Genomic DNA, 26,611 nt, shown 5'->3' on the forward strand with positions numbered 1-26,611 from the left:
GATGTTACTTACCAACAATCATTATTGTTCCCGAGTGCATTCAGTCTCCCATTCTTCTAGACACTCATACTTTCTTCTAATTTTCAAACTCTGACAACTTCTTTCTATCCTCACTCTCAACTGATGATTTGCATCTCATTTAGCTGAAAAACAGAAGAAGCAATCAGAAAAGAATTACCATATGTTCCTCCCATAACATCTACTCACCTATCTGCACTTGTGTCCATATGCTCTGCCTTGTCAGGTGTTGATATGAACAGACTGTCTGTGGTCCAAATGAAAACCAGTCCTCTATTGTCCACTAGACCTCACCTCCTCCAGCCTATTTAGGGACCTCAGTACAGCAGTTGTCTACTTTCTCTCTGGTATTAGTTTTTTCCTCTCTACTGGATCTTTCTTACCATTATGAAACTATGGCTTTATTTACCCCATCTTAATTTTTTTTAAATATTTATTTATTTTTTTGAAGGAAAGAGAGACAGAGTGTGAGTGGAGGAGGGGCAGAGAGAGAGGGAGAGACAGAATCCGAAGCAGGCTCCAGGCTCTGAGCTGTCAGCACAAAGCCTGACGTGGGGCTGGAGCTCATGAACCGTGAGATCATGACCTGAGCCGAAGTCGGAGGCTTAAATGACTGAACCACCCAGGCACCCTTATTTATCCCATCTTAAAAAAAAATTACTACTAACCTCATTTTTCCTTCCAGTTATCCTTCATTTCCTTTCTTCTCCTTTCAGCAAAAGTCCTTGAAAGAGTAGCCTGCCTGTACTGGCTATTTCTAACTTCTCTCCTCCCACTCTCTCTTGAATCCACATTGATCAAGTTTTTGCCCCTCACCATGTCACCAGTTCTCTTGTCGAGATTACCAAAGATTTCCACGTGGCTAAATCGAATGGTCAATATCAGCCCTCACCTTGCTTGACCTATTAGCAATGTATGACCCAGCTGCTCCCTCCCTCTTTCTTCAGACCCTTTCTTTACTTGACTTCCAACCTGGTTTTCTCCCCACCTTAGTATTTGCTTCTGCTCAGTCCCTTGTGTTGTTTTTTCCTTATCTCCCTGACCTCTGAACATTGAAATATCTCAGTCTTTGGATTTCTTCTCTTCAATGTCTACACTCACTTTGTGGTAGATTGAATTATGGTTTACAACAATTTGCTCCCTCCCTTCTATGAAGATTGTACATTCACACTTTTGGATTTTCCTTGAAATTCCTCTTCAGTACACAGTATACATCTTTGTCTCATCGTAGGACAGGGCTGTGAGTGGAATGGAATGGAAGCATATGGTCTATGCCACATACAAAGAGAAGCTTTAAATTTAATTGCATTGTTTAGTTTGGCCCCTCTTGCTTCTGCCCTTTGCCACAAGTATGGCATGTGCCAGATAGTGGCTGTTTCTTCAGCTTAGGGCTCAAATTAGATTACTCTTGAATCAGACATAGCTGGCTTGCAGCCTAGAGTGGAGCTGTAATCAATCTGTCACCCATATTTAACAAGAGCAAGAAGTAAGTGTTACTGTAATCCACTGAGATTTAGAGGTTGTTTGTTACAACAACGATGTTGACGAGTAAAACTCCCTTTAAATTCTGCTGAATGCCTGGCTCATATGTTCAGTGGCCAACTGGGCATCTCCATTTGAATGTCTGTCTTATAGGGCAACTCAAACTCAACAGGTCCAAAAATGAGCTTCTGATTTTTTCTACCAAATCTGGTCTTCTTGAACTTTTTTCATTATTAACTATTAAAAACTCAAACCTTCTAGGATAAAAAACCTCCTAAAGTCATCCTTGATTTTTCACTTTTGCCCAATTTATCTACAAATCTTGTTAATGCTACTTTCAAAATAAATCCAGATTTAGGGCACCTGGATGGCTCAGTGATTCAGCTCAGGTCATGATCTCACAGTTTGTGAGTTCCAGTCTCACACTGGGCTCTGTGCTGACAGTGCAGAGCCTGCTTGGGATTCTTTCTCTCTCCCTCTCTCTCTGCCCCTCCCCTGTTCACTTTCTATATGTCTCTCTCAAAATAAATAAATAAACATTAGAAAAAATCTAGATTCTGAAACCTTCTCACCACCTTTACCGTTATCACCTTAGCCTGCGCTATTATAATTTTTGCTTGTTTAATGCTATAGCCATACCAATCCCACCAGTGGGTTGCCACCCTTGCTTTCTCCATCCACAGTCTCAGGTCCTAAGTATCTCTAGAGAAAAGTTCTTCTAGAGTAGAAAAACAAAAATTAGGGGCGCCTGGGTGGCTCAGTCGGTTAAGCATCCGACTTTGGCTCAGGTCATGATCTCGTGGTCTGTGAGTTCGAGCCCCATGTCGGGCTTTGTGCTGACAGCTCAGAGCCTGGAGCCTGCTTCAGATTCTGTGTCTCCTCTCTCTGCCCTTCCCCAACTTGTGCTCTGTCTCTCTATGTCTCTCAAAAAATAAATAAATGTAAAAATTAAAAAAATATTAAAAAAAAAAAAGAAAAACAAAAATTAATCAGTAACTACCCGACAAATACTACCCAACCTCAGCTGGGTCACAATTACTCATAAGATGTCTTTTAATTTTTCTTATCACTTCTTACCGCCCCAGTATCACCTCGGTGCAAGCCACCATGATTTTTCACCTAGATTACTTTGGAAGCCACTCAGTTTATTCCTGCTCTTGTCCTCCATAGTGGGCCTCTTAAAACAGGGCACCTGGCTGGCTCAGTTGGTAGAGCATGCAACTCTTGATCTCAGGGTTGTGGGTTCGAGTCCCACATTGGGTGTACAGATTACTTAAAAGAAATAAAATCTATAGATAAATAAGTAATAAAATAAATAAAACTGTAATTATGTCAAATTGTGCCACTTCTTTGCTCAAATCTTTCCTTTCTTCAAATGGATTACCATCTTACCAAGATTAAAAGTCAAGTGCTTGTAATGGTCTACAATACCTTTTTTTAAAATTAATTACTTAATTTTTGAAGGGGAGAGAGAGAGGGCACAAGTGAGCGACGAGAAGAGAAAAAAGAGAGAGAAACGGGGCTCACCCGAAGTGGGGCTTGTGCTCACTCAAAGCAGGGCTCCTGCTCACCAGATGTGGGACTCGAACTCACGAACCACAAGATCATGACCTGAGCTGAAGTCAGATGATTAACCGACCTAGCCACCCAGGTGCCCGGTCTACAACATCTTTTACATTCTGCACACACACCTTCCTTACCTTACTGCTCAAATATCCTCTTTTATGACTCATTTTTCTCGTCCATCTTTGGCCACACTGGCCTCCTTGCTTTTCCCTGCATAAACCATTTATGCTCAAACTGCAGGCCCCTTGCATTTGTTGTTCTCTTTATCTAAGATGCTCTTCCACCAAATATCTCTATGGTCTGTTTCCTCACCTTTTTCAGGTTTTACTCAAATGTCAGTCTCTCAGTGAAGTCTTCCTTGACCATCCTATTTTAAGTTGTAGTCTTCCCCAGAATCCCCTAGACCCCTTCGCTGCTTTATTTCTGCCTGTAACATTTATCACGGGGTATGTAAAAATCTAATAAATATACCATAAACTTTGCTTATTTATTATTTTTTTAATTAAAAAAAATTTAACGTTTATTTTCGAGAGACAGTGACAGAGCATGAACAGGGGAGGGGCACAGAGAGAGGGAGACACAGAATCTGAGCTGTCAGCACAGAGCCAGGTATGGGGCTCAAACTCACAAACCGCAAGATCATGACCTGAGCTGAAGTCGGACGCTTATCCGACTGAGCCACCCGGGTGCCCCAAACTTTGCTTATATATTGTGTTTATTGTTTGTCTCCCTATTCTAGAATGGATGCCTGATGAACTAAGAGTTTTTTTGGTCTGCCTTGTTGAGAGCTATATCCTCTGAGCACACTAAGTGCTCAGTAAATATTTGTTGAGAGACTCAGTGTAACTAACAAAGTGTAATACCCAGATTATATAAAGTGCTCTTACATGTCAAAGAAAACACAAAACAACCAATTGAAACATTAACCAAGGGTACGAATAATGACCTCACAGAAGAAACACATTAATCCACAAACATAAGAAAAGGGACTCAATCTCAAGTGATCAGTGAATTAAGCAGGATGAGATATCTTTTCATAGCCACCAGGTTGTCAAAAACTTTAAAAGCCTCACAATGCTAAGCACTGGCAAGGATGGGAGCATCAGTCACTTTCACACACCTGCTGGTACAACTTTGGAGATTTGAAGTATCCAGTAAAGACTGGAAATATATATACCCTTTACCCAGCAATTCCAGTCCTAGATATAAACTCAAGAAGTGCTAACAAGTCTTTTTATGAGCGACATGTAAGAGACTGTGTATGTCAGCAATGTTAATAATGGCCCTAAACTAGAAACTCAAAAGTCCATTAAGAGAAGAATAAAAACATAAATTTGACACATGAAAACAATGGAGCATTTTATAGCAATAAAAACGAGTGAACTATAGCCAAATACGAACATGAAGACTAGATTCCTGACCTACAGAAACTGTGAGATAATAATCATTTGTGAGATAATGTTTATCGTGACCAGCCATGAAGTTTGAGAGTAATGTGATATACAGAAATAAATAAGTAATACAAAAATGGTGGTATTGGAAGGGTTTATTAGAATTATGTAGGAGAGTTTGTAAAATTATTGATACCTGCACTCGTATGCTGGTATGTCTCACAAATCGTCCACGGGACATGGGAGAATATCCTATCACTCAGATGTGTCTATGGAACAGTTTGAAAATCATCTAGGAGATCTGAAAAGGTTGTTATTTCTTTGTCCTCCCAAAACGCTAATAAAAATGAGAATTAAAAAATTGCAACCATTAGGGGGTCTGGGTGGCTCGGTTGGTTGAGCATCCAACTCTTGATCTCGGCTCAGGTCATGATCTTATTGGGTTCAAGCCCCTCATCGAGCTCTGTGCTGACAGCGCGGAGCCTCACTGAATTTCTCTCTCTCTGTCCCTCCCCGACTCCCATGTGCACGCACTCTCTCTCTCTCTCAAAAATAAATAAACATTTAAAAAATTGTAACCATTAAGTACAACAGAATGTAAAATGAGGCAATAGTAGATGAGAGATAGCAACAACATCTTCAGATGAAAAGCATGTGGAGAAGTAGTAACTGTGGGTTTTACCTTCTCCATCCTGCAACGTGCCTGCAGAGTGGGGAGCCCAGGAGAAACATTCTGATTCCTGTCACAGAACCTTAGAGGTCTCAGGTGTGTTTCCCTTTACTGCCCTTGCCATAGTGTGGTAGAATCCATGGATTGTCTTGATCAACAACTATTCTAATGCTTCTTGTGTGCAGAGGCTGGCCGGAAAGTTAAAAAAAAAAAAATGCAAACTGCTTTACATCTAGTTTTCAAGATATGAATTAAGGTCCAAAAATGAAATGCACTTGCATTAGATCTGGAAAGTAGAAATTAGGTGGAGGCCATCTTCTTGTTCCTTTGACTGTTGCTTCTGGCCAGCATGGATACGGAGTCAATGAGTTTTTCTGCCCAATTCTTGGTCCTAGATTTGAGAATATGGAGAGACAACTTCAATGGTGGCTTCATAAGCCTTGGAACACAGATACCAAATTTAGTCTGTTTCATAACTCAGCCCCCTGAAGGCCTAGCCTAGCCTTCTCCCCAAGCTCTTCCAATGATTTTGGAAGCTCTTCTTATTAGTTGAATTAAATCTCTCTCTGATGAAAAAAAAATTCGATTGGCTTCTGTTTCCTTTAATGAACCATGACTGACATATTCATTCTGATAGAATAAAGGATGTTTACAATCTGGAGAGGTGCCAAAAATGGTACTAAAATATCTCTCCATGGATTATTTGCTGATTGCAAGTGAAAAAAAAAGTAATTTAACAGCGGGGAGATCTGGCTGTTGCCTCCTTAACCCAGTAATGAATGTTAGTGTCACTAAAAGTGGGACAATCAAAAGTATGTGCCTAAAATGTGATGCAATATAAAATACATAGCACTAGTTATGAATATTCCCGACAAAAATGTTTAACTTGAATTGAAATCAGCCTTTATATCTCATCTCCAGTTCACAGGAAATATAGGGGTAGATGAACATGTTAAATGACACTAAAAAAGATACAATCAGGCAAGTCCAAAAAGTGAGACAAAGCTTAGGACAATGGACTCAATTCCGCAATTCAATGACATAAAAAAGAGGGTGGGGACAACATGGGGCTGGAACTTAAAACCCCAAGATCAAGAGTTTCATGCTCTACCGACTGAGCCAGCCAGGTGCCCCCTCTACTTTTCATTATATTAGAAAATTATTGGAAAACTAAAAATAAATTTAGTGGTAGAAGAAAAGACAGTGATGAAGCAGTAGCTTGAGGCAGTAACTGAGTCAAGGTTGCTTTTATGATGGACATGTTTGTAAGCTGAAGGTGAAGGAGAAAATACAGACAGAGAAGGAGGAACTGATGGAGCAAAGTCAAGAAGTGGGACAGAATGGATTATAAGGGCATGTGAAGAGTTTAGACCCAGAAAGCATGATCACACCCATTTCTCTCAGGACGAAAAATAATGAGTGAGAGATGAGAGTGTTCTAGAGTGGAGACAGCCAAACAAAAATAGCCTTCCACTGGAGGAAGGCTAAGGATAGACCAAGGATAATGATGGTGGGTTTGGGGACTTCAGGAGAACAAGAAAGTTCTGGAAATGATGCTGGGTAAATTCTGTAGGGATGCATTTCTGAAGAGAGGTGTTACTCAGATGAAGTTAGAGAGCATCCATTTATAGTGAAACAAATCAGCATGATTTTATGATTTCGCTCAGGCATGCTCATCAACCTGGTGATGGAAGAAAAAGCAGAGAAGACTAGATTTGCCCTAAAGTGAAGGAAGTGAAAGTGTGACAGTCCCCAAAATCAAATAGGTGAATGTGGGTGTCTCTAGGTTTTTAGTAAGGCCATATATAACTAGCTGCTTACAGGAAACTCCCTGTATGGAACTTTGAGAAACACTGGAAGAGTATTAACACACTAGGACAAGAAAGGCTGAAAGGGATAGGAAGTCATGTTTGCTGTGAAGGATGGTGCAATCGGAGTGAAGACGTGGGACAAGTAGAGGGAATGGAAAGTTGTAGTCAAGACAGGAAGCACAGAGGGTGAAAGTTTGGAGAATATAAAGTTCCAAGTGGTGTTGAGGTCCCAGATAAGGCCACATAGATGTGTAACTGCAGTAGAAACCAGTCGGCGAAGTTATTAGATGAAAATGAACATGGATGGGTGGATGCTTGGGTGGCTCAGTCAGTTGAGCATCTGACTCTTGGTTTTGGCTCAGGTCATGATCTCGCAAGTCATGGGATCGAGCTCTGAGTCAGGCTTGGAGCCTGCTTGGGACTCTCTCGCTGTCTCTCTGCTTCTTCTCCACTTGCACGTGCACGCATATGTGCACATACACGTGCTCTCTCTCTCTCTCTCTCTCTCTTTCTCTCTCAAAATAAATAGGTGAGCTTTAAAAAAAAAAAGAAGGAAAATGAACATGGATGTGGTACACAACTTCTAAGAGCCCCTGAACATCCCCACTTCTGTTACTCACACCCTTGTAGAATCCTCTCCCTTTGACTGGACCTATTGACTTACTTTTAACAAATAAAACAAGGCAAAAATAATGGGCTGCCACTTCTCAGATTAGGTTACAAACGACTCTGGCTTCCATCTTACCTGCCCTCTCTTGCTTTTTCACTCATTTTTTCCATATGAAGCCAGCTGCCATCTTGTAAGCTGTGTAGTGGAGAGACCAACCAGGCAAGGAACTCAGGAAGGCCTCTTTCCAACAGCCCATGAAGACATGAGTCCCAACAACAACCACATGAGTGAGTCTCGAGTGACTCCTCCCCAGCCAAGCTTTAGATGACTGAAGCCCAGCTTCACTGCAGCCTATGAGAGACCCTGAGCAGAGGATCCAGATAAGTCTTGCCCAGATTCCTGACGCACAGAAACCATAAGATAATAAGTGAGGTTTTAGGCCAGTAAGTTGGGGTGGTTTTATACGCAGCCATAGATAACTAATACAATGGATGTGGATGTCTTGAGAATGACAGGAGAGAAGATGGAAAGGAAAAGCATACAGCCAGGGGCAGTCATCATAAAGATTTAAAGTAGCATCTGGCCAGTTAGCTCAGTTGGTTAGAGCATGGTGCTAACAAAGTAGAGCTTCTCCAACATTAATGAGCATACATATCACTTATGGGTCATGTTAGAATCCAGACTCTGCTTTGGTATTTCTGTAGCCTGATGTGGGTGAAAGGGGGAGTTAGGAGAATCCAAATCAATATGCTTGTGGAAGGGGTCAAACTGTTTACTAAAATAAGCATGTAGGTTGAGGCACACATAAGCCAGGGCCTAAGGTGAGGCCAGGGAATAATGTTAGAAGGATCAGATAAACAGATCAGTCTGGTTTAGATAAAGCACTGAGTATTACCTAAGACTGGCTTTTACGGGTTCCCTGCGGTATAATGTTTGGACAGGTCTCTCATGGTTAGGGAATAGGATTCTCTTCTCTCTGTCTCTCTCTGTCTCTCTTTCTCCCCACTCCTTTCTGTCGCTTAATATCTATCTACATCTATTTAGATGTAGACAGGTCATTAGGGTAAATGGAAAAATAATTCATGTATTCATTCATTTAGCAACCCTGAACTGAGCACTTATTATGTACTAGGCTTTGAGGAAACAAAGTAGATGAGAGAGTCCCTGTCCCAGTGATGAAAACAGAAGGGGAGACAGATACATCAAGGATTACCAGAATATGAGGTAATTGGTGCTATAATAAAGGTATGAAAGTTATGGTAGACTGACATGGTAAGTGATTCATTTTTCCCAAGAACCCAGAGGTAGAAGAAGCTTCAAAGAATAGGTGAGGGGTGGGCGAGCGGGGCAATTAGAGGAGTACACACTGAAGGGAAATCAGAGAATTCTAAGTAGATCATTTTGTAGATAAGTCTCTCTCAGAACCCTTCCTTGTACCAGTAGCTTATGCTCACACAGCAACAGACTTCTAATCTTTGCTTGGTTTCATTTGTGGGAAGAGAACTTGCAAGGCGGCCAACATAAATATTGCCCCACTTGGCTGCTAGATTTGTCATTGTAAATGATTAAATTGATTTTCACATACAAACTAGACTGCCATCAGTTTGGGATGCAAGAACCTGTTCTTCTTAGGGCCTGAGCAAGTCAGGATAAGCCAAGATTGAGTGATCCAGATGTACAAGGACAGAAAACCCCAAGAATCTTGGAGGGCACTATCTCTTCTGACCTACCAGTCACTCCTCTTCTGTGCACAGTGAATGAGAAACCTAAAGAGGACTCAAGTGATGCTACCATTGTTTACTGAAAGTTACAAAAGGCAAATATCGTAAGATTTAGGGTTGGGGTAAGAGCCTTGAAAGAGAGCCAGCGATGTGATGAACACATTTGAACGGAGACTAAATTTGGGGTACTGCAGCCATCTGTGTGCATCAACAGCAAGCCTCCAGCGCCATGCTTTTATGCATTCAGCCCCAGCAAATACCATTAAAGAGAAGAGAGCTCGGTGAACTGTTTCTGGAGCCTCTTTGAAACCGTACATAAGGTCAGTTTGACATCACACGCTAATGTTCTGCTTGATCAAGTCGGACCAGTTTTTCTCTCAGTGAATAGGGCAGTTCTGTCCCTGCTCTGTGATTTCCCACTGGCCTTGAACTGCTTCAGCAGCAGCGAATGATGTAACCACAAGCCAAGTGTGCATATGCGTGTATGAGCACACTCAGTCACGCCACTGGAGGTGGCCGTGCCCCGCCCCCGTTCTGGCTGGAACTGACTCAAACACTGACATCCCAACATAAAACTGTCACCGTGTCCTTAGTCCACCCTCTTGCGTTGAAGTCTTAAGGTTTTAAGTTCCCTGTCTCATTTACTCTTCACAATATACAATTCTATGTGAGAGTCCTCGGAAGAAAATTCCAAAGGCATTATTTTCCCCATTGCGGTTTTTATGCCACACTTAAATAGGAGATCTGATTCACATACGGTGTCAAACGTTTTGTTGCTTTTTTGTTACTGCCTAGTCCTTGTCAGTACGCACATGCATGTTTTTACAGAGTTGAAATCAGGGTGTTCATTATCCTGTCTATTCAGTGGATTTCACATTTGCCACCTTTAGACACAGACACTTAGATACACACTCGTGCCTCAGGGTAGACCAGATTCTTATCATTTGAAGTAGGTACAGAGAATTCCAGTGTATTGAGAGGGCAGGATTGGCTTAGCCCTGCCCTTTATTATTGGGTTTTGTTTTGTTACCAGTTTTTAATGTTGTGAATAAAGCTGTTACATACATCCTTGTACAAATTACCCATTTTTTCTTTGGGTTGTTAACTTGGAATGTATTCCCCCAAGGAAGGAGCCAATGGGTAAACAGTGAAGAATCACTGAAGGATTATAAGCAGAAGGAGGGCATGTCATATTTTCATCTTTTTTTTTTTAATGTTTATTTATTTTTGAGAGAGAGGGAGCGAAGACAAGAGTGGTAGGGGCAGAGAGAGGGAAACAGAGCATCCATCGCAGGCTCTGTGCTGACAGCAGAGAGCCTGATGTGGGGCTCGAACTCACCAACCCTGAGATCATGACCTGAGCCAAAGTTGGACACTTAACCCACTGAGTCACCCAGGTGCCCCAGATTTTCATTTTTAAAATATCTGTCCAGTGAGGGTAACACCTACTACAGGGTTACGTGAACACCGAATGAGGTCACGAAAGTGAAAGAAGAGTGAAGAAATTATGCAGGCAGATAATTAGGCTCAGAGTTTTCTCAGGAAGTATACCTACCCAAGCCTGAAGACCATCAGTGAATTTAATCACACAATCACACACTCAAAGTGTTTTTCTTGGGTTCTTATTATACCTTTGTATGCTGAGGACAATGCAGTGCCACTGCAGAAGCAGTGGACCCCCACAAATAACCACTAAAAACAGATCCGCTCTTTCTCTCATGGGTAAGTCCCTGTTTCAGGAACCCAAACTGACCCGAGAGGCAGGAAAGTGGCCTCCTCTGAAGCATGACAGCTTCTGTGACCTGATAAAGAAATAGGAGACATCATCTAGTGTAGACATTGGTTTAGGGGACAGCTCCTCACATTTGTCTTCTCTCTTTTCATTTCATCCATTGGCATGCTCTTATATTGAAGTCCTGGGTTTGCTTCTCTTTCTGCTCTGAAGCACTCAGAATGCCCTGGCTTCAACCATCTCTGGGCTCTGTTTTCTATCTTGATGGTCTCTTCCAGCCCTTGTGGCTCTGAGGTCAGGGGTTCTGTGGTTCTGTCTACTCTCTGGATGGCAAGGCCTGGTCTGGCTCCAACCTAAGTGTTTTGTTGCCTCAGTAATTCTCACACCACGAATCCCCGGCTCTCTAGGGAAATCTGTCAAAAGGTGGCATCAGAATCACCTGAAAGTGTGCTAAAATGCAGGTTCCTGGCTACAGGCCTGCAGAATCAGAATCTCAGAGGTGAAGCCCAAAGAAGCTGGGTTGTCATCATTGGTGTAATAAAAGGCAAACATGTTTCCAATATATATGGTCACTGCCTTAGAGGAGCACCTCTCCCTGCAAATGCCTTTACTCTTTACCTTTCCAGTCATTACCTCTTATTCGTCAAGGTCGTGCTTTCTAAAACAGGTCAAAATGGTCACATCAGTGTTACATCAAAGACAACAGGTTCAAATGATAGGATTGGCATTGGAGAGATGCGCAAGAAAGACTTTTTCAGCCCCACTGATTCTCAAGTTGCCTGATCTGCAGTTGCCTAATCTATGCCATGAAGGCTGACGCAAAATGTGACATTAAAAGACCGTCATAGGTTGAACTGCGCCTCTCCTCCCCAACCCCAAGTTCACATGCTGAAGTCCTAACAGCCAGTATCTCAGAATGTGACCTTATTTAGAAATAGGGTGCTTACAGAGGTGATTGGGTAAGATGAGGTAACACTGGAGTCAGGTGGGCCTCTAATCCAATAGGACTGGTGTCTATAAAAAGGGGAAATTTAGACACAAACAGATAAAGCACACAGGGAGAACACCATGTGAACATGAAGGTAAAGACTGAGGTGATGCCTCCATGAGGTAAGAATGCCCAAGGCTGCCAAAAAAAATTGCCAGAAACCAGAAGTGAAGCATGGGACAGAAGCTCTCTCCCAGCCTTGGGAGGAACCCACACGGCCAACATATTGATTTCTCTCTTGTAGCTTCCAGAACTGTAAGACAATAAACTTGTGCAGTTAAGCCACTCGGTTTGTGGGACTTTATCATGGGAGCCCTTCGCAAATGAACACAGAGACCTTGGTTCCATTCCTGGCATGGTCATGGCGACCTCACCACTCTAGCTCCTCTGAGCTGTGCCACGTCATCAGAAAGACAGAAACCACGTTGTGTTCGGCAATGAGATCTGCGTGACAGCTCCTGTGAAGTACTGACTGTCCATGAGATTAGTATTCACCGAACGGCCAATGGGGAAATGCTGTGGGAAGACCATAAAAGAATTCCTTGACTACCAAGAATTATCTTTACTACATAAAGAGAGCACCAGATATGTAGATGCCTTCAGTTATTCAAAATGTGCAGTTGTTCTCCTCCAAAATGTGCTCCTGTCCAGAGCCCATCCCTCCGCTTGTATACCGGATCTCATCCCTTCTCACCTGGTCAATAACATCACTCGAGCCTTCTCCCCTTTCCTAATTACTCTTTCTTTACCTCCTTACTGAATCCTCTTTTTCTCCCAACTCATTAATGATGGCATGCTTGAAGGCTCAGTCCCTGGACTCTGCTCTATCCACACTCAGTTCCTTAGTGATCTCATTCAGCCTTTGGCTTTAAATACCATCTGTATGTCAACAACTCCCACAGTTCAAACTCCAGCCCAGACTTTTCCCCTGACCTCCAGATCTGTATATCCAACAACTTGCTCCACCTGCAGCCTTCTCCATCATAATGGTCATAGGTATCTAACTCATCTTTTTTTTTTTTCTTTCTTACACATCATATCCAACCCATAGCAACGCCAACAGTCTCTAGCCTCAAGTGTTACCCCAAATCGGACTTCTCACCACCTCCACTATTACAACCTAGTCTATGCCACCATTGTCTCTCTTCTTGATGAGTGAAATTGTGTCCTAATCTCTCCCTTTTCACTCTTGTTCTTATGCAGTCAGCTTACAACACAACAGTCAAAGCGATCTGGTTATAAGAGAGAACATGTCCTTCTTTTGCTCTAAATCCTCTAATAGACTCCCATCTCATTCAGAATAAAAATCCTGTAATGTAGAAGTAGCAGTCCCGGGGCACCCAGGTGGCTCAGTCGGCTAAGCGTTTGATTTCAGCTCAGGTCGTGATCTCACAGTTCATGGGTTCGAGCCCTGTGTTGGGCTCTGTGCTGATAGCTCAGAGCTGGGAGCCTGCTTCAGATTCTGTGTCTCCCTCTCTCTCTGCCCCTCCCCTGATCGTACTCTGTCTCTGTCTCTCAAAAGTGAATAAATGTTAAAAAATTAAAAAATAAATAAATAAATGCATAAATAAATGCATAAATAAATAAATAAATAAATAAATAAAAGTAGCAGTCCCTACAGTGGCCTACAGGCTTGCACATGATCAGGTCCTTGTTACTCTCCCCATCTTCCGTGGTCTGCCCCACCCTCCACTTCTCCAGCCGCCGTGGCTTCCTGACATTCTCCAAACACACCAAGCACACTCCTGTGCTGCCATTTCCTTCGTCTGGTGTGATCTTTCCCCACATGCTCACTTGGCCAATCCTTTCAACTCCTTCAAGTCTTTGCTCAAATGTTACCTTCTCAATAAGGCCTACCCTGACTATTTAAAATCACAACCAGCCCCCAATAGTTTCAGTTCCTCTTATTTTGCTCTTCTTTCTTTTTCCATGACACCAATAGCCTCCTAGCATACATTAGATAACTTATTTATTCATTATGTCTATTTCCAACTATCTATCTTTCTGCACCAGAATGCAAGTTCCCAGGAGGGCACAAATCTGTGTTTTGCTCATTGATTTATTTCAATCTCTAAGAACAGTGCCTATCATAGAGTAGGCACTCAATAAATATTTGTTGAATGAATGAGTGAAAGATTAAGAAAATAGGAATTTATATTTCTCTTTAACAAGGGCTCGTCTTATTTTTTGGTGCAAATTCTCACCCTGAATTGAAAGCTAAAGGACTCATCTGTCAAGTTCCCAGTGAGCGGTTTGGCAATTATATCAACTACAGGCAGGTCCTCTTAGGTCGATAGACACCTGAGGCTATTTATTTTATTGGTAAAAGCTTGGTGTGAGAGCATTTTGGTCCAGTTCACGAAAACAGCAGTGTTCTAACCAGCAGCTCCAATAAATCTTACACATTCTCGAGCCCATAAGTCCTGGCCTCTTGCCTCTCTACACATCTATTCATCCAACTAAGAAGAACCTCTTGTTGGAGCACACAGGAGCACTTGATTAGGAAGCACGATGGGAAGGAACACGATCTTCTTCCTTTTCTACCCCAGGGACAAAACTTTAGAGCAACCAGGTCTTTGCTCAGTATATACAGACTGTGATGAGAAATATTTTGCATCTCTTTCCACACATACTGGATGACTTGCCCAATGTCCAGAGACAGATAAGGTTAATACCTGGAGCCATACACTGATACAGTCTTATTTCAAGGCAAGTTGTGTTTACCTCTGGGATTGTCAGTTACTACATGACCATCAGAGTCCACAGATATAGTAGACTGAGAGATGATTCATCCGAAAGACTGTGTTTTCCATAATTTTCCAATTCCAGTCTTCCTATATATACCTCTTGCTTGTCCTTTGCTCCAATCACTACACTAGCAGCTTCTCATAACTGGAACTACGGCTTATGAATTCATGAACTCTGAAGCCAGATTGTATGGGTTGAGTCCCAGGATTAGCACATACCAGCTGTATGAGCTTGGACAAGTTATTTAACCTCTCTGTACCTTGATTTTCTAGACTGTTAAATAAGCATAATAATACTACCTGCCTCATCAGATTGTTGTAAGGTTGAAATGAATTTATATCAATATATATCAATCACTTAGCTATATATATATATCACTTAGCTATATATATATATATAGCTATATATATCACTTAGCCCAACATCTGGCACATAGAAAGTTATGAGTATATATAATATCTGTATATACATGTGTGTGTGTATGTATATGTGTATGTATGTCCTCCTTTATGTGTGTTATGTATATTTGTGTGTATGTCCTCCTTTATGTAATTAGAAGCACTTTGCATCTTGGTGAGGGGACAGAAATTATCCAAGATTATCTTTCAGTGCAATCCCTGCATTATAATGATGAATGAGCCAGCTGTTTGCTGAAAAGATTCTAACAATATGTTAGGGAGAAGGATTGAAGCCTAATCTCCAGTGTGATTATATTTGGAGATAGGGCTTTTAGGAGTTAGTAAGATAAAATGAGGTCATCAGGTTGGGATCCTGTATGAAGAGCAAGAGAGGGGAGCCTGGGTGGCTCAGTTGGTTGAGCATCCAACTCTTGATTTCAGCTCAGGTAGTGATCTCAGGATCATGAGATCAAGCTGTGCATCTGGCTCTGTGCTGGCAGCATGGAACCTGCTTGGGACTCTCTCTCTTTCTCTCTGTCCCTCTCCCCTGCTCACACTCTTTTTCTCTCTAAAATAAAAATTTTAAAAAAAAGAGAGAGAGAGAAATTTCTGTGTGTGTGTGTGTGTGTGCGCGCACGCGCACGCGCATCCACTGAGGAAAGACCATATGAGGACACAGCAAGAAGGTAGCCATCTGCAAGCAAGGAAGAGAGCTCTCATCAAGAATTGAATTGGCCAGCACCTTGATCTTAGATTTTACAACCTACAGAAGTGATAGAAATAAATTTTTGCTGTTTAAGCTATTCAGTCTATAGTATTTTATCATGGTATCCTGAACAGACTAAAACAAGGACGCATGCCCAGGTGATCACTGATAAAGGGGGTTTGTTGCTGGGATTTGTGGGGCACCATGGGATGTCCTCTGTTTCATGGCAGCCATTCTTGGTCACAGAGTTTCCCAGACAGGTTTATCTATAGGCTCATGGAGAAACGAAGCAAGGGCTCAGCATGGATTGGGATATTGCCTACTCTTTGTTTAGTTAGTAGTTGTATTTCCTGGTTGAGGTGATTTGTCATCATCCAATACAGACTGAGCCCTATTGGGCAGTTTGACACATGAAGCTCTTCTTGGCTTCCTTCTAACTCTCTCATTTCCAGGAAACTTGGTTCCAACTGAGTGTGGCTGGAATAGTAGCAGCAGTGGTTTCATATGGTAAGAAATATAAAAACCGTATACAGAACAAACCACTAGAGACCTATTTCCCAGAAAGCGGCTGTGGGACGAGAAGGTACTTGAAAGCTTCAAGGGTCTCCCCCTTGTGTAGAGTCTAGCTCTTTCCATGACAACAAAGCTTGAGAACAGCAATTTTGAGGTAAATTGTCCTATACTACTCCTTGTATTAGTTTTCTAGGGCTGCTGTAATGAAGTACCACAAACTGGGTGGCTTAAAACAACATAATTTATTCTCTCAGCGCCCTGGAAGCCGGATGCCCAAAATGAAGGTGTCGTTAGAGCCATGCTCTCTTTGAAGGATCTAAGGAAGAATTCTTCCTTGGCTTTCCAAACTTCTGGTGGCCCCCAGCGTTCCTTGGCCTGTGTCAGCATAACTCCAATTTCTTCCTACCTTCATCTTCTTACGGCCTTCTCTGTGTGCATTTCTTGTATCCCCTTCTATTCTTTTTTTTTAATGTTTATTTATTTTTAAGAGAGAAAGAGACACAGTGAGAGCAGAGGAGGGACAGAGAGAGAGGGAGACACAATCAGAAGCAGGCTTCAAGCTCCAAGCTGTCAGCACAGAACCCTATGTGGGGCTCGAACTCATGAACCGTGAGATCATGACCTGAGCCAAAGTCAGACGCTTAACCAACTGAGCCACCCAAGGCACCTCTATCCCCTCTATTCTTATAAGAACACCAGTCACTGGATTCAAATCCATTTGAATCTCGTATAGCCTCATCTTACCCACATTCTGCAAAAATCCCATTTCCAAATAAGGTTACACTCTTAAGTTCTGAGTAGACATGAATTTTGGGTGGTGGTGGTGGGGACACTATTGAACTCACTATATTGCTTTAGTTAAGATTCTTTAGTTGAAAATTACAGAGAAACACATGAGCCACATTATGCAAGAAAAAAAAAAAGAAAGAGAAAGAAAGAAAGAAAGAAGGAAAGAAAGAAAGAAAGAAAGAAAGAAAGAAAGAAAGAAAGAAAGAGAAAGAAAGAAAGGAGGATTTTATTTATAGGACACAGGGGTATCTTACAGAATCCCAGGCCAATAAAGCAGTCAGGACTCAAGAGGAAGAGTCCAGAACTGTGCAGTTATCCAAAGTATTAGTCCTCTCTCTTTCTTACTCTTATCCCAGTTTCCCCTTGCCTCTCAGCTTTGTTCTCTTTCTAGACTGGCTTTTCTGAACCTTCATGCCCTCAGCAGGCAGCAGACGACCAACTCATTACTTCAGAATTTACATTTCTGTTCAAATAATCAGTGCAAATTGGATACGCTTGGTCCCAATTCTAAATTCTCAGGAGAGTCTGATTGGCCCATCTAGGATTAGTTGTACAATCCTGGTCCAATCAATTGTGGGTAGATGGGTGGAGTGATGTAGTAAATCCAACTGGGGAATGGGAAGGCAACTCTCAGAGAAAGATGAATCACTGTGAGCTGGGTGGGTAACCCAGAAAAGATCTACATGTGTCTTGTGTTTTATAGCACCAAACAGAGAACAAAATGTTTTTGTGTATAATCTCATTTGATTTGTGCAAATTCATCCAGAGTAGGCATAAGTGGCCTTTTTGCCTATTTTACAGATGTAGAAACAGACTCAGAGAGATGAGATAACTAACCCATAAAGATGGTCACTGTTTGCCACCAGACACAACATTATGTCTTCTGACTCCTGACCTGACCCTTTCATCTCAACCCGAAACACAGAAATGTAACAGCTTTGTAGTTTGCATTGCAACAGAATGTTACTTATGCATAGTTTTATTATCCAAGTTTACAAATGTACTTTCAAAAATAAAAGTAGCGACCTGAAGATTATAGCCATTCTACCCCGTCCAACTCTTCCAGTGCTTCCCGCCTCTCATTTCCCTTCTTTCCCTTTCCACCACCCTCAACACTCTTCTCCCTGAAAGTCTTCACCAGGATTTAATACACAAAAAGAAAAAGAGAAATCATTTTCCTTTTCACGTTTAACCCAAACCCTCCTTCTTTGCATTTTATTATTTCCCTCTTACTAAATCTGATGTCCAGTCTATCCACAGTGTTTGGGGAAATGGGAGTTGTTTTGTGTTTCACGGTCCTTTTATTCATTTCTTACATTTTCTCCAATTCAGTCTCCTTCTCATTTTTTTTCACTCACTGGATTCCCCAGTCCTGGGGCCTCATAGTAAATGATTTTGCCTTCTGTTTACTGAAACTCCATTAATTACCCGGGCCTTGTTCAATTCCCTTGAACTTTCTGTCTCTATTTTATATTCAGCTTCTTTCCATTATCTCGGGGAAAAATCAATCCTCTTTCTTTAGAGATAAAAGTTTTCTCTCCTAAAGCTGCCTAGAACCATTAACCTCATATAAATCCTTCTTTCTAACACTTCTCTTTAGGTTTCATTTTTAGCTTATCATTTTTTTCCCTAGGGAACAACAACAATCCAAACCTTTGATAGGCCTTGCTGCCCCTTTCTGTCTTTGCAGCCATACTTCTTGAATAAACGATCTCCAGCCACTCCCTTCAGGTTGTGTTCCTTATTCCTTCCCTTTTTTCAGTCTGGGGTCCCTGTTCCTCTCCATCACCCTGTTGAAACTGCACTTTTAAAAAACGTCTTCCATTTCTCCCCTCACTTTGTTCATGCTTTCATTTAAATAGTCAAACACAGTTTTAAGAGTTGCTTTAACATTCTTGTCTGCTAATTCCATCCATCTTTATCATTTCATGGTCCTTTTGGGGTGATTATTCTTCTGGTTATAGGTTACATGTTCCTGCTTCTTGGCACATTTAGTAAATTTTTGTTGGATGCTGAACATTGTGAGTTTTACATTGTTGAGTATCTGGATTTTGTTGTCTTCCTTTAAAGACTGTTGTGTTTTGTTATGGTAGGAATAAAGGTACTTGATCCTTTGGGGGCTTGTTTTTAAGCCTATTTAGGGTGGACATAAAGTAAACTTTATTTATTTTTTTACATTTATTTATTTTTGAGAGAGAGAGAGAGAGTGCGAGAAGCTGACAGGAAGAGAGAAGACACACAGAATCCGAGGCAGGCTCCAGGCTCCAGCTGTCAGCATACAGCCCAACACAGGGCTTGAATCCACGAACTGTGAGATCATAACCTGAGCAAAGTGAGATGCTTAACTGACTGAGCCATCCAGGCACCCCTGTAACCTTTATTCTAGGAATAGTTTAGTAACATTACTAAAGCATGGCCTTTCTAGGGTTACTGTAGAACACTCCTAGTGAGTGATCAGTGAGGCCACTCTTCTCTGCCTAGTCAGAACTTGAGCAGTCCCACTCCTGTGTATGCTCAGGAACAGTTCAGCCCACAGCTCTCCAACCTCTCTTTACCCAAACTGTTGAGTTTCACTGTATTCAGCAGACTCAAAATAAGCCCACACAGACTTCCAGAGCTCTTTTTCTAAGTAGCTTCCTCCTCTCTGCAACCCTGCCCTACAAACTTCCAGCAGCCTCACCTCTCCTGAACTCTGATCTTTGTCTCCTCAACTCAAATAAAATTATTGTGTTTTACATGGAACCCACTTTCCTAATCCATGGTCAGGTAGGTGCCCCAAGGCAGAAAGCCATGGGCATCTGAGGGCTACCTTCTCCAAGGGATCACATTCCCACACTACCTGTTGTCCAAAGTCTGAAAACCTGTTGTTTCCTATATTTTGTCCAGTGTCCTAGTTGTTTAAGGTTAATCCCATTTCCAATTATTCAATCATGGCCAGAAGTCGGAGTGTCTGACACTGCTCTTTTGAAGAACACCAGTGATTGCTTCTAAGTAATTCCAAAGGCACTTCCTTATTCTTTTTGTTCTAGTGGCAACATTTGGGTCACTGCCTTCTTAAAATTCTACTCCCTTAGATCATCCTACCTCCCTTAACATTCCTTCCCTATTTGCTATTATCTTCTCTTCTTCAGAGGGCCTGGTGATTAGGTAAGCACAATTATAAAGCAGGTCACAGTTGATGCTAGCAATTTCCAGTTTGATCAGGGAACATAGTTGCAAGTATTTAGGCACTGGTCTCTAGACTAAATCACCACAGTTAGCATATAACAAACATTTGCTGATTGATTTGGGGACCTCTTTACCCTCATTCATTAGTGGGACAGTTAAGAATAAAGCAGGAAAGAATATCCAATGGAATAAAGACAGTCTCTTCAGCAAGTGGTGCTGGGAAAACTGGACAGCAACATGCAGAAAAGTGAACCTGGACCACCTTCTTACACCATACACAAAAATAAACTCAAAATGGATAAAAGACCTAAACGTAAGACAGGAAGCCATCAAAATCCTAGAGGAGAAAACAGGCAAAAAGCTCTTTGACCTCGGCCACAGCAACTTCTTACTCAACACGTCCCTGGAGGCAAGGGAAACCAAAGCAAAAATGAACTACTGGGACCTCATCAAGATAAAAAGCTTCTGCACAGGGAAGGAAACAATCAGAAAAACTAAAAGGTGACCAAGGGAATGGGAGAAGATATGCGCAAACGGCATATCAGATAAAGGGTTAGTATCCAAAATCTACAAAGAACTTATCAAACTCAACCCCCAAAAAACAAATAATCCAGTGAAGAAATGGGCAAAAGATATGAATAGACACTTCTCCAAAGAAGACTGACACATGAAAAAATGCTCAACATCACTCATCATCAGGGAAATACAAATCAAAACCACAATGAGATACCACCTCACACCTGTCAGAATGGCTAACATTAACAACTCGGGCAACAACAGATGTTGGTGAAGATGCTCAGAAAGCAGGTCTCTTTTTGCACTGCTGGTGGAAATGTAAACTGGTGCAGCCACTCTGGAAAACAGTATGGAGGTTCCTCAAAAAATTAAAAATAGAACTACCCTACAACCCAGCAATTGCACTACTAGGTATTTATCCAAGGGATACAGGTAGACTGTTTCAAAGGGACACATGCACCCCAATGCTTATAGGAGCACTATCAACAATAGCCAAAGAATGGAAAGAGCCCAAATGTCCATCGATGGATGAATGGATAAAGAAGATGTGGTATACACACACACACACACACACACACACACACACACACACACACACACAATGGAGTATTACTCGGCAATCAAAAAGAATGAAATCTTGCCATTTGCAACTACATGGATGGAACTAGAGGGCATTATGCTAAGTGAAATTAGTCAGTTAGAGAAAGACAAATATCATATAACTTCACTCATATGAAGACTTTAAGATACAAAACAGATGAACATAAGGGAAGGGAAGCAAAAAGAATATAAAACCAGGGAGGGGGACAAAACATAAGAGACTCTTAAATATAGAGAACAAAAAGAGGGTTGTTGGAGGGATTGGGGGGGGGGATGGGCTAAATGGGTAAGGGGCTTAAGGAATCTACTCCTGAAATCACTGTTGCACTATATGCTAACTAACTTGGATGTAAATTATAAAAAATAAAGTATAGGAAAAAAAAAGTGACTGTGTTAAATATGTACATATTTCGGTATTAATGCTATTACTTTCCAATCGCAATTGGGAAACATATGCTTGAATAATTTGAGATTCAAGTTATCAAGAGGGTAATCTTTGCTAGATTTATTGTTTGTTTTGTTTTGTTTTGTTTTTGATATGTCCCTTTCAACTTGTACAATTCCTCTTTTGGTTCTTCCCCAACCAGACCCAAAACTTTTTCTTTTTTCCTTTGTATATGTGTTTTTGTCTTGGGTAGCTTAGCAGTATGCTAAAATTTTCAGATTTTGTTTCTTATTTCAGATAAAATTATGTAGGTTAATATCTTTATTGTAAATTGTGTTTTTCATTAACCTTGGCTAATGATTCCAGACCCCTACAGTTAGAGTCATGCATAAATTCAACATGATTATGTTGCCACAGAGACTGAAGCCTCATTTTTCTCCTGAGGACATTTCCATTAATTATATATGACTCCTACATGTATTCGGTATAAAACAAATTAAACTACATCAAAAAGATGTCTGTGATAAACAGAATAATGATTAAAAAATAATATAGTATTCCACATCTGTCAAAAGAAATTAACTCAGATACTCTGAGCACTTACTGTAGCTTTTACTAATATTAGATGACATTACGATAACCAAACATTAAGCAAAAGTTAATTATGTATCTTTCAATTATTCTTCCAACTGTCTTTCAAGAAACTTGTCAACACAAGCTTGATGCCTTGGGAAATAATGCGACTTTAAAGGAGTCATTATCAAGCTCAGTCTGACAAATCTGTGTTTAAAATCAAGGACAATTAAATATTTGCTTATCACGGGCATTTAATTTGCTGCCCTTTAGACCTCATTTCACCTTGTTTAAGAATGTTTCAAAAATAGACTGATTTTTAAGAACTACTCCTCATGGATAATAGTTTACTTAAAAAGAGTTTTTACAAATACTGTGCTATTTGGCATCCCTGGCTACCTATGTTTGAAAGAATTTAAACTGAGGTGGCATCCGTGAATGCACAATAGATTTCAAAAACGCAACAAGAAAACCAATACTGAATAATAGAATCTTTGTCTTAGCCTAAAAAACAATGGTTGAGGCAAGGTATATGCTAATATAACTGGAAAGAAGATACAATCCCAGAGCATCAAGGGTGAGTAAAAAGGATGTCAATCAGGGATGGAGAAATAGTAAATACAAAGTGGCTCATTAGGGCATTGGCTATGGCTTCATGAGAAAACCCAGAGAGTTACTTGGTCAGGCCATATGGAATAATGGTGCCCAGAGTGGTCCATCAAGGAGGAAGGGAGCTAGTTAATGTGCAAGCTCCTTTTCACCTCCTGTCTTTCTTTGGTCAACGTAGACCTCCCAGGGTGATAAGTCCCTTGCACTCCTGGGCTGTGTAACACAAGACCCCTCCAGGCAGTCACCGGGTAAGCCACAGCCCGAGTGAGGCACGGTGCTGCCTCTGAGTCTGGAAGCGGTGGGAGGAGCCAGAGGCTCCATGAGTCAGGTTGAGCTGGCTTCAGACTCCTGGTTCCACTGCAGCTCTTATTGTGTGGGTGTGATGGGGGCCATGCCTGAGATGTTCCTTACACCAGGGGAGGTAAACACCATCAGGACTCTCTATTAGTGAGCAGCTTGAAGGTCAGTGAGGCAAATCTGGAGAAACATACAAAATAGGTCCAATATTTTCATTATTATTATTCAGGCCCTCTATCTCAAAATTCCACTTAAAACACTTTTTTTTTGAGCATCTGCTATTTGCCAGCCTTTGTGCCAGGGGCACACAGATAAAGAAAACAAGACCCTTGGCCTCATAATTAACTATGGTTTATTTTATTTTTAATTTTTTTAATGTTTGTTTATTTTTGAGAGACAGAGACAGAGTGTGAGTGGGGGAGGGCAGAGAGAGAGAGAGAGAGAGAGAGAGAGAGACAGAATCCAAAGCAGGCTCCAGGCTTTGAGCTGTTGGCACAGAGCCCAATGTAGGGTTCAAACCGGGGGACTGTGAGATTATGATCTAAGCCAAAGTCAGATGCTTAACTGACTGAGCCACCTAGGCACCCCTAATTGTAGTTTAAATACCAAGACATTGGGACTTCATTTATTTAAGTTTCTTTATTTATTTGTTAAGTAATCTCTGCACCCAATGTGGGGCTCAAACTCACCACCCCGAGATCAAGAGTTGCACGCTCTTTTGACTGAGCCAGCCATGTACCCTAAGACACTGGGACTTTTTTTTTTAAATTTTTTTTTTATTTTTTAAAATTCTTTTAATGTTTATTTTTGAGAGAGAGAGAGAGAGAGAGACAGACAGACAGACAGACAGACAGAACATGAGCAGGGGAGGAGCAGAGAGAGAGGGAGACACAGAATCTGAACAGGCTTCAGGCTCTGAGCTGTCAGCACAGAGCCCGACACGGGGCTCGAACTCACAAACCGTGAGATCATGACCTGAGCTGAAGCTGGATGCTCAACTGACTGAGCCACCCAGGCGCCCCAAGACACTGGGACTTTAAATGAAAGAAATGAATTCTGTTTAGGAGGGACCAAGTAAAGCTACAATGATGAAAACATGGATGAATGAGGCAGCCTTGTCTAAGTCGGTTGTGACATGTGGAAAGGAAGGGTAAAGACTGGTAAGAGATATACAATACTAACCAACAGTATGCAACATACCTCTTGAACCCAGAAGCAGAACTATACATGAGTGAAGACCTCTAGCAGTTTAGGATCTCTTGCTTCTTAAACTTTCTACTGTGATGGCCACATATAAGGCAATGTGGCAATTAACAAAAAACCCAACTAATCATGATTTAAACCATGAGTGTACCAATTACTGGCTTGTTAAGTTCAAGGCAGGTCATCCCAGAGTGGTTTTGGAAACAAAACAGTGTCACCATAGTTGGTTTGCAACCCCGGGAGTTCCCTAGCTGAAATCTGAAACTGGCCCCTGTACATGGGGGCAAGGAGAGACCAAAGAAAGAGGAGGGCCACTCCAGATTGGTAGGTGGCAATTTTATTTTATTTTATTTTATTTTATTTTATTTTATTTTATTTTATTTTATTTTATTTTATTTTACTTTACTTTACTTTATTTTATTTTATTTTATTTTATTTTATTTTATTTTACTTTATTTTATTTTATTACAGAGAGAGAGAGAGAGAGAGAGAGAGAGAGAAAGTGCGAGCAGGGGAGAGGGGCAGAGGGAGAGAGAGAGAATCCCAAGTAGGCTCCATTCTCAGCATGAAGCCCAACTCGGGGCTCAATCTCACGATGCTGGGATCACGACCTGAGCTGAAATGAATACTCGGACACTCAACCAACTGAGCCACCCAGGCGCTCCGGTAGGTGGAAACTTTAGTAAGTGAGGGGGCTTACATATGAGGTTTGTCTTGGACAGTCACAAGATGAATGTATCTCCATGTCCACCCACCAGAATCTTAAAGGTTTGTATACAGAGGCCTATAGAGGTTCAGGCACATACATAGTTCAGATGGTCTCAACAACACATTACTTTCTCAAGGTTCTGTCCTTGAAACGGCTCCAGCTATGGGAACAGTGGACAGAAATCTACACTCCAAGGACAAGGAAGAAGATGGGGAACCTCTGATTGCCCAAGTCCAGTTTGTGGGTCAACCAGTGGTCACATCCTCTTAATGGCCTCCTCTAACACCAAGAACCCAAGGTCTGTCTTCTGCTCTGCCATCTTCAATTTGTTGCTTTCATCCTTACCTCATACCATTACCTCATAATCTCAAAATAATTGCTGCAGCTCCAAACATTACATCTTCATAGAACAACATCCAGAAAGAGAGGAACAAAGGGGAAAACTGAAGCTTTCTTCTCAAGCATTTCTTACTTATCAAAGAACTCTTTCCCAGAGGCTCCTTGTAGACATCCTTTTATGCCCTCTTAACCTAAAGTGGGTTGCTTGTTCCGGCCCTAGATCAGAGGTGAAAGAGATTAAGACTGCTATCATTAACTTAAATCCATGGAGATATATCCTCTGTGGCTGAGTACATAACTGCAGATCAAAATTGACCTCCTTCCTGATCTTCATTCTAGTCAGTGTGTTCTTTCTAACAGGCTGATAATGTCACTGTTGTAGAAATCTTTCTGTGGGTTTTCCTTGTCTATAGGGCAAGTCCAAGTTCCATGACCATTCATGTTTCTTCTCAATAACTCTTCAGTTTCATCCTCTCCCACTCTGCCACTGGCAGTCTGTTTCAGACACATGGAAGTAGCTGAAATTCCCAGAATGCGCCATGCCTGCTATTACCACTAGTGTTTTGTATATATTGTCTCTTCTGACTTTCACCATTGCCTTCATAGCAACTACAATTTCTTTTTCTTTTCTTTTTTATCATTTTAATTCCGATGTAGTTAACATACAGTGTTACACTAGTTTCAGGTGTGCAACATAGTGATTCAACGCTTCCATACATCACCCAGTGCTCATCACAATTGCACTCCTTAACCCCCATCACCTATTTCACTCAACCTCCCCACTCCACCCCTCTCATGACCATCAGTTTATTCTCTATTACAACTTATTTTTCAAACATAGACTTAAATCCCCTCTCCTCAGAAAGCCTTCCAGGATGTGTCTCCTCTTTTCCCAAAAGCACCCTGTTTGTACCCTTCTGTGACATTGATAGCCTGTGGCAATTATTTATTTCTTCATCTAATTCCTCAACTTGACTGGAAATCCCCAGGGCTTAGCCTAGTGCCCAGAATGCAGAGCCATTTAAAAAGTGCTGGTTAAATGGAAAATCCCTCTAGATGTATGCTATCA

The 26,611-nt window shown here is 41.4% G+C and overlaps 1 protein-coding gene across 1 annotated transcript in view; it reads right to left on the reverse strand.

The window, feature by feature from the left end:
* Window positions 1-5,358: 5,358 nt before the first annotated feature.
* Window positions 5,359-26,611, reverse strand: part of YEATS4 (YEATS domain containing 4) — a 65,121-nt gene continuing 43,868 nt past the window's right edge. The window contains exons 7-8 of the mRNA XM_040491458.1: window positions 11,023-11,071; window positions 5,359-5,518 (exon numbers count right to left, since the gene is read on the reverse strand). Of these exons, the coding sequence (XP_040347392.1) occupies window positions 5,428-5,518; window positions 11,023-11,071 (140 nt within the window). The 3' untranslated portion in view covers window positions 5,359-5,427. The remainder of the gene's footprint in view (window positions 5,519-11,022; window positions 11,072-26,611) is intronic.

This window comes from Herpailurus yagouaroundi, unplaced genomic scaffold (assembly GCF_014898765.1).
Source record: "Herpailurus yagouaroundi ecotype Mexico unplaced genomic scaffold, PumYag 182, whole genome shotgun sequence".
NCBI lineage: Eukaryota > Metazoa > Chordata > Mammalia > Carnivora > Felidae > Herpailurus > Herpailurus yagouaroundi.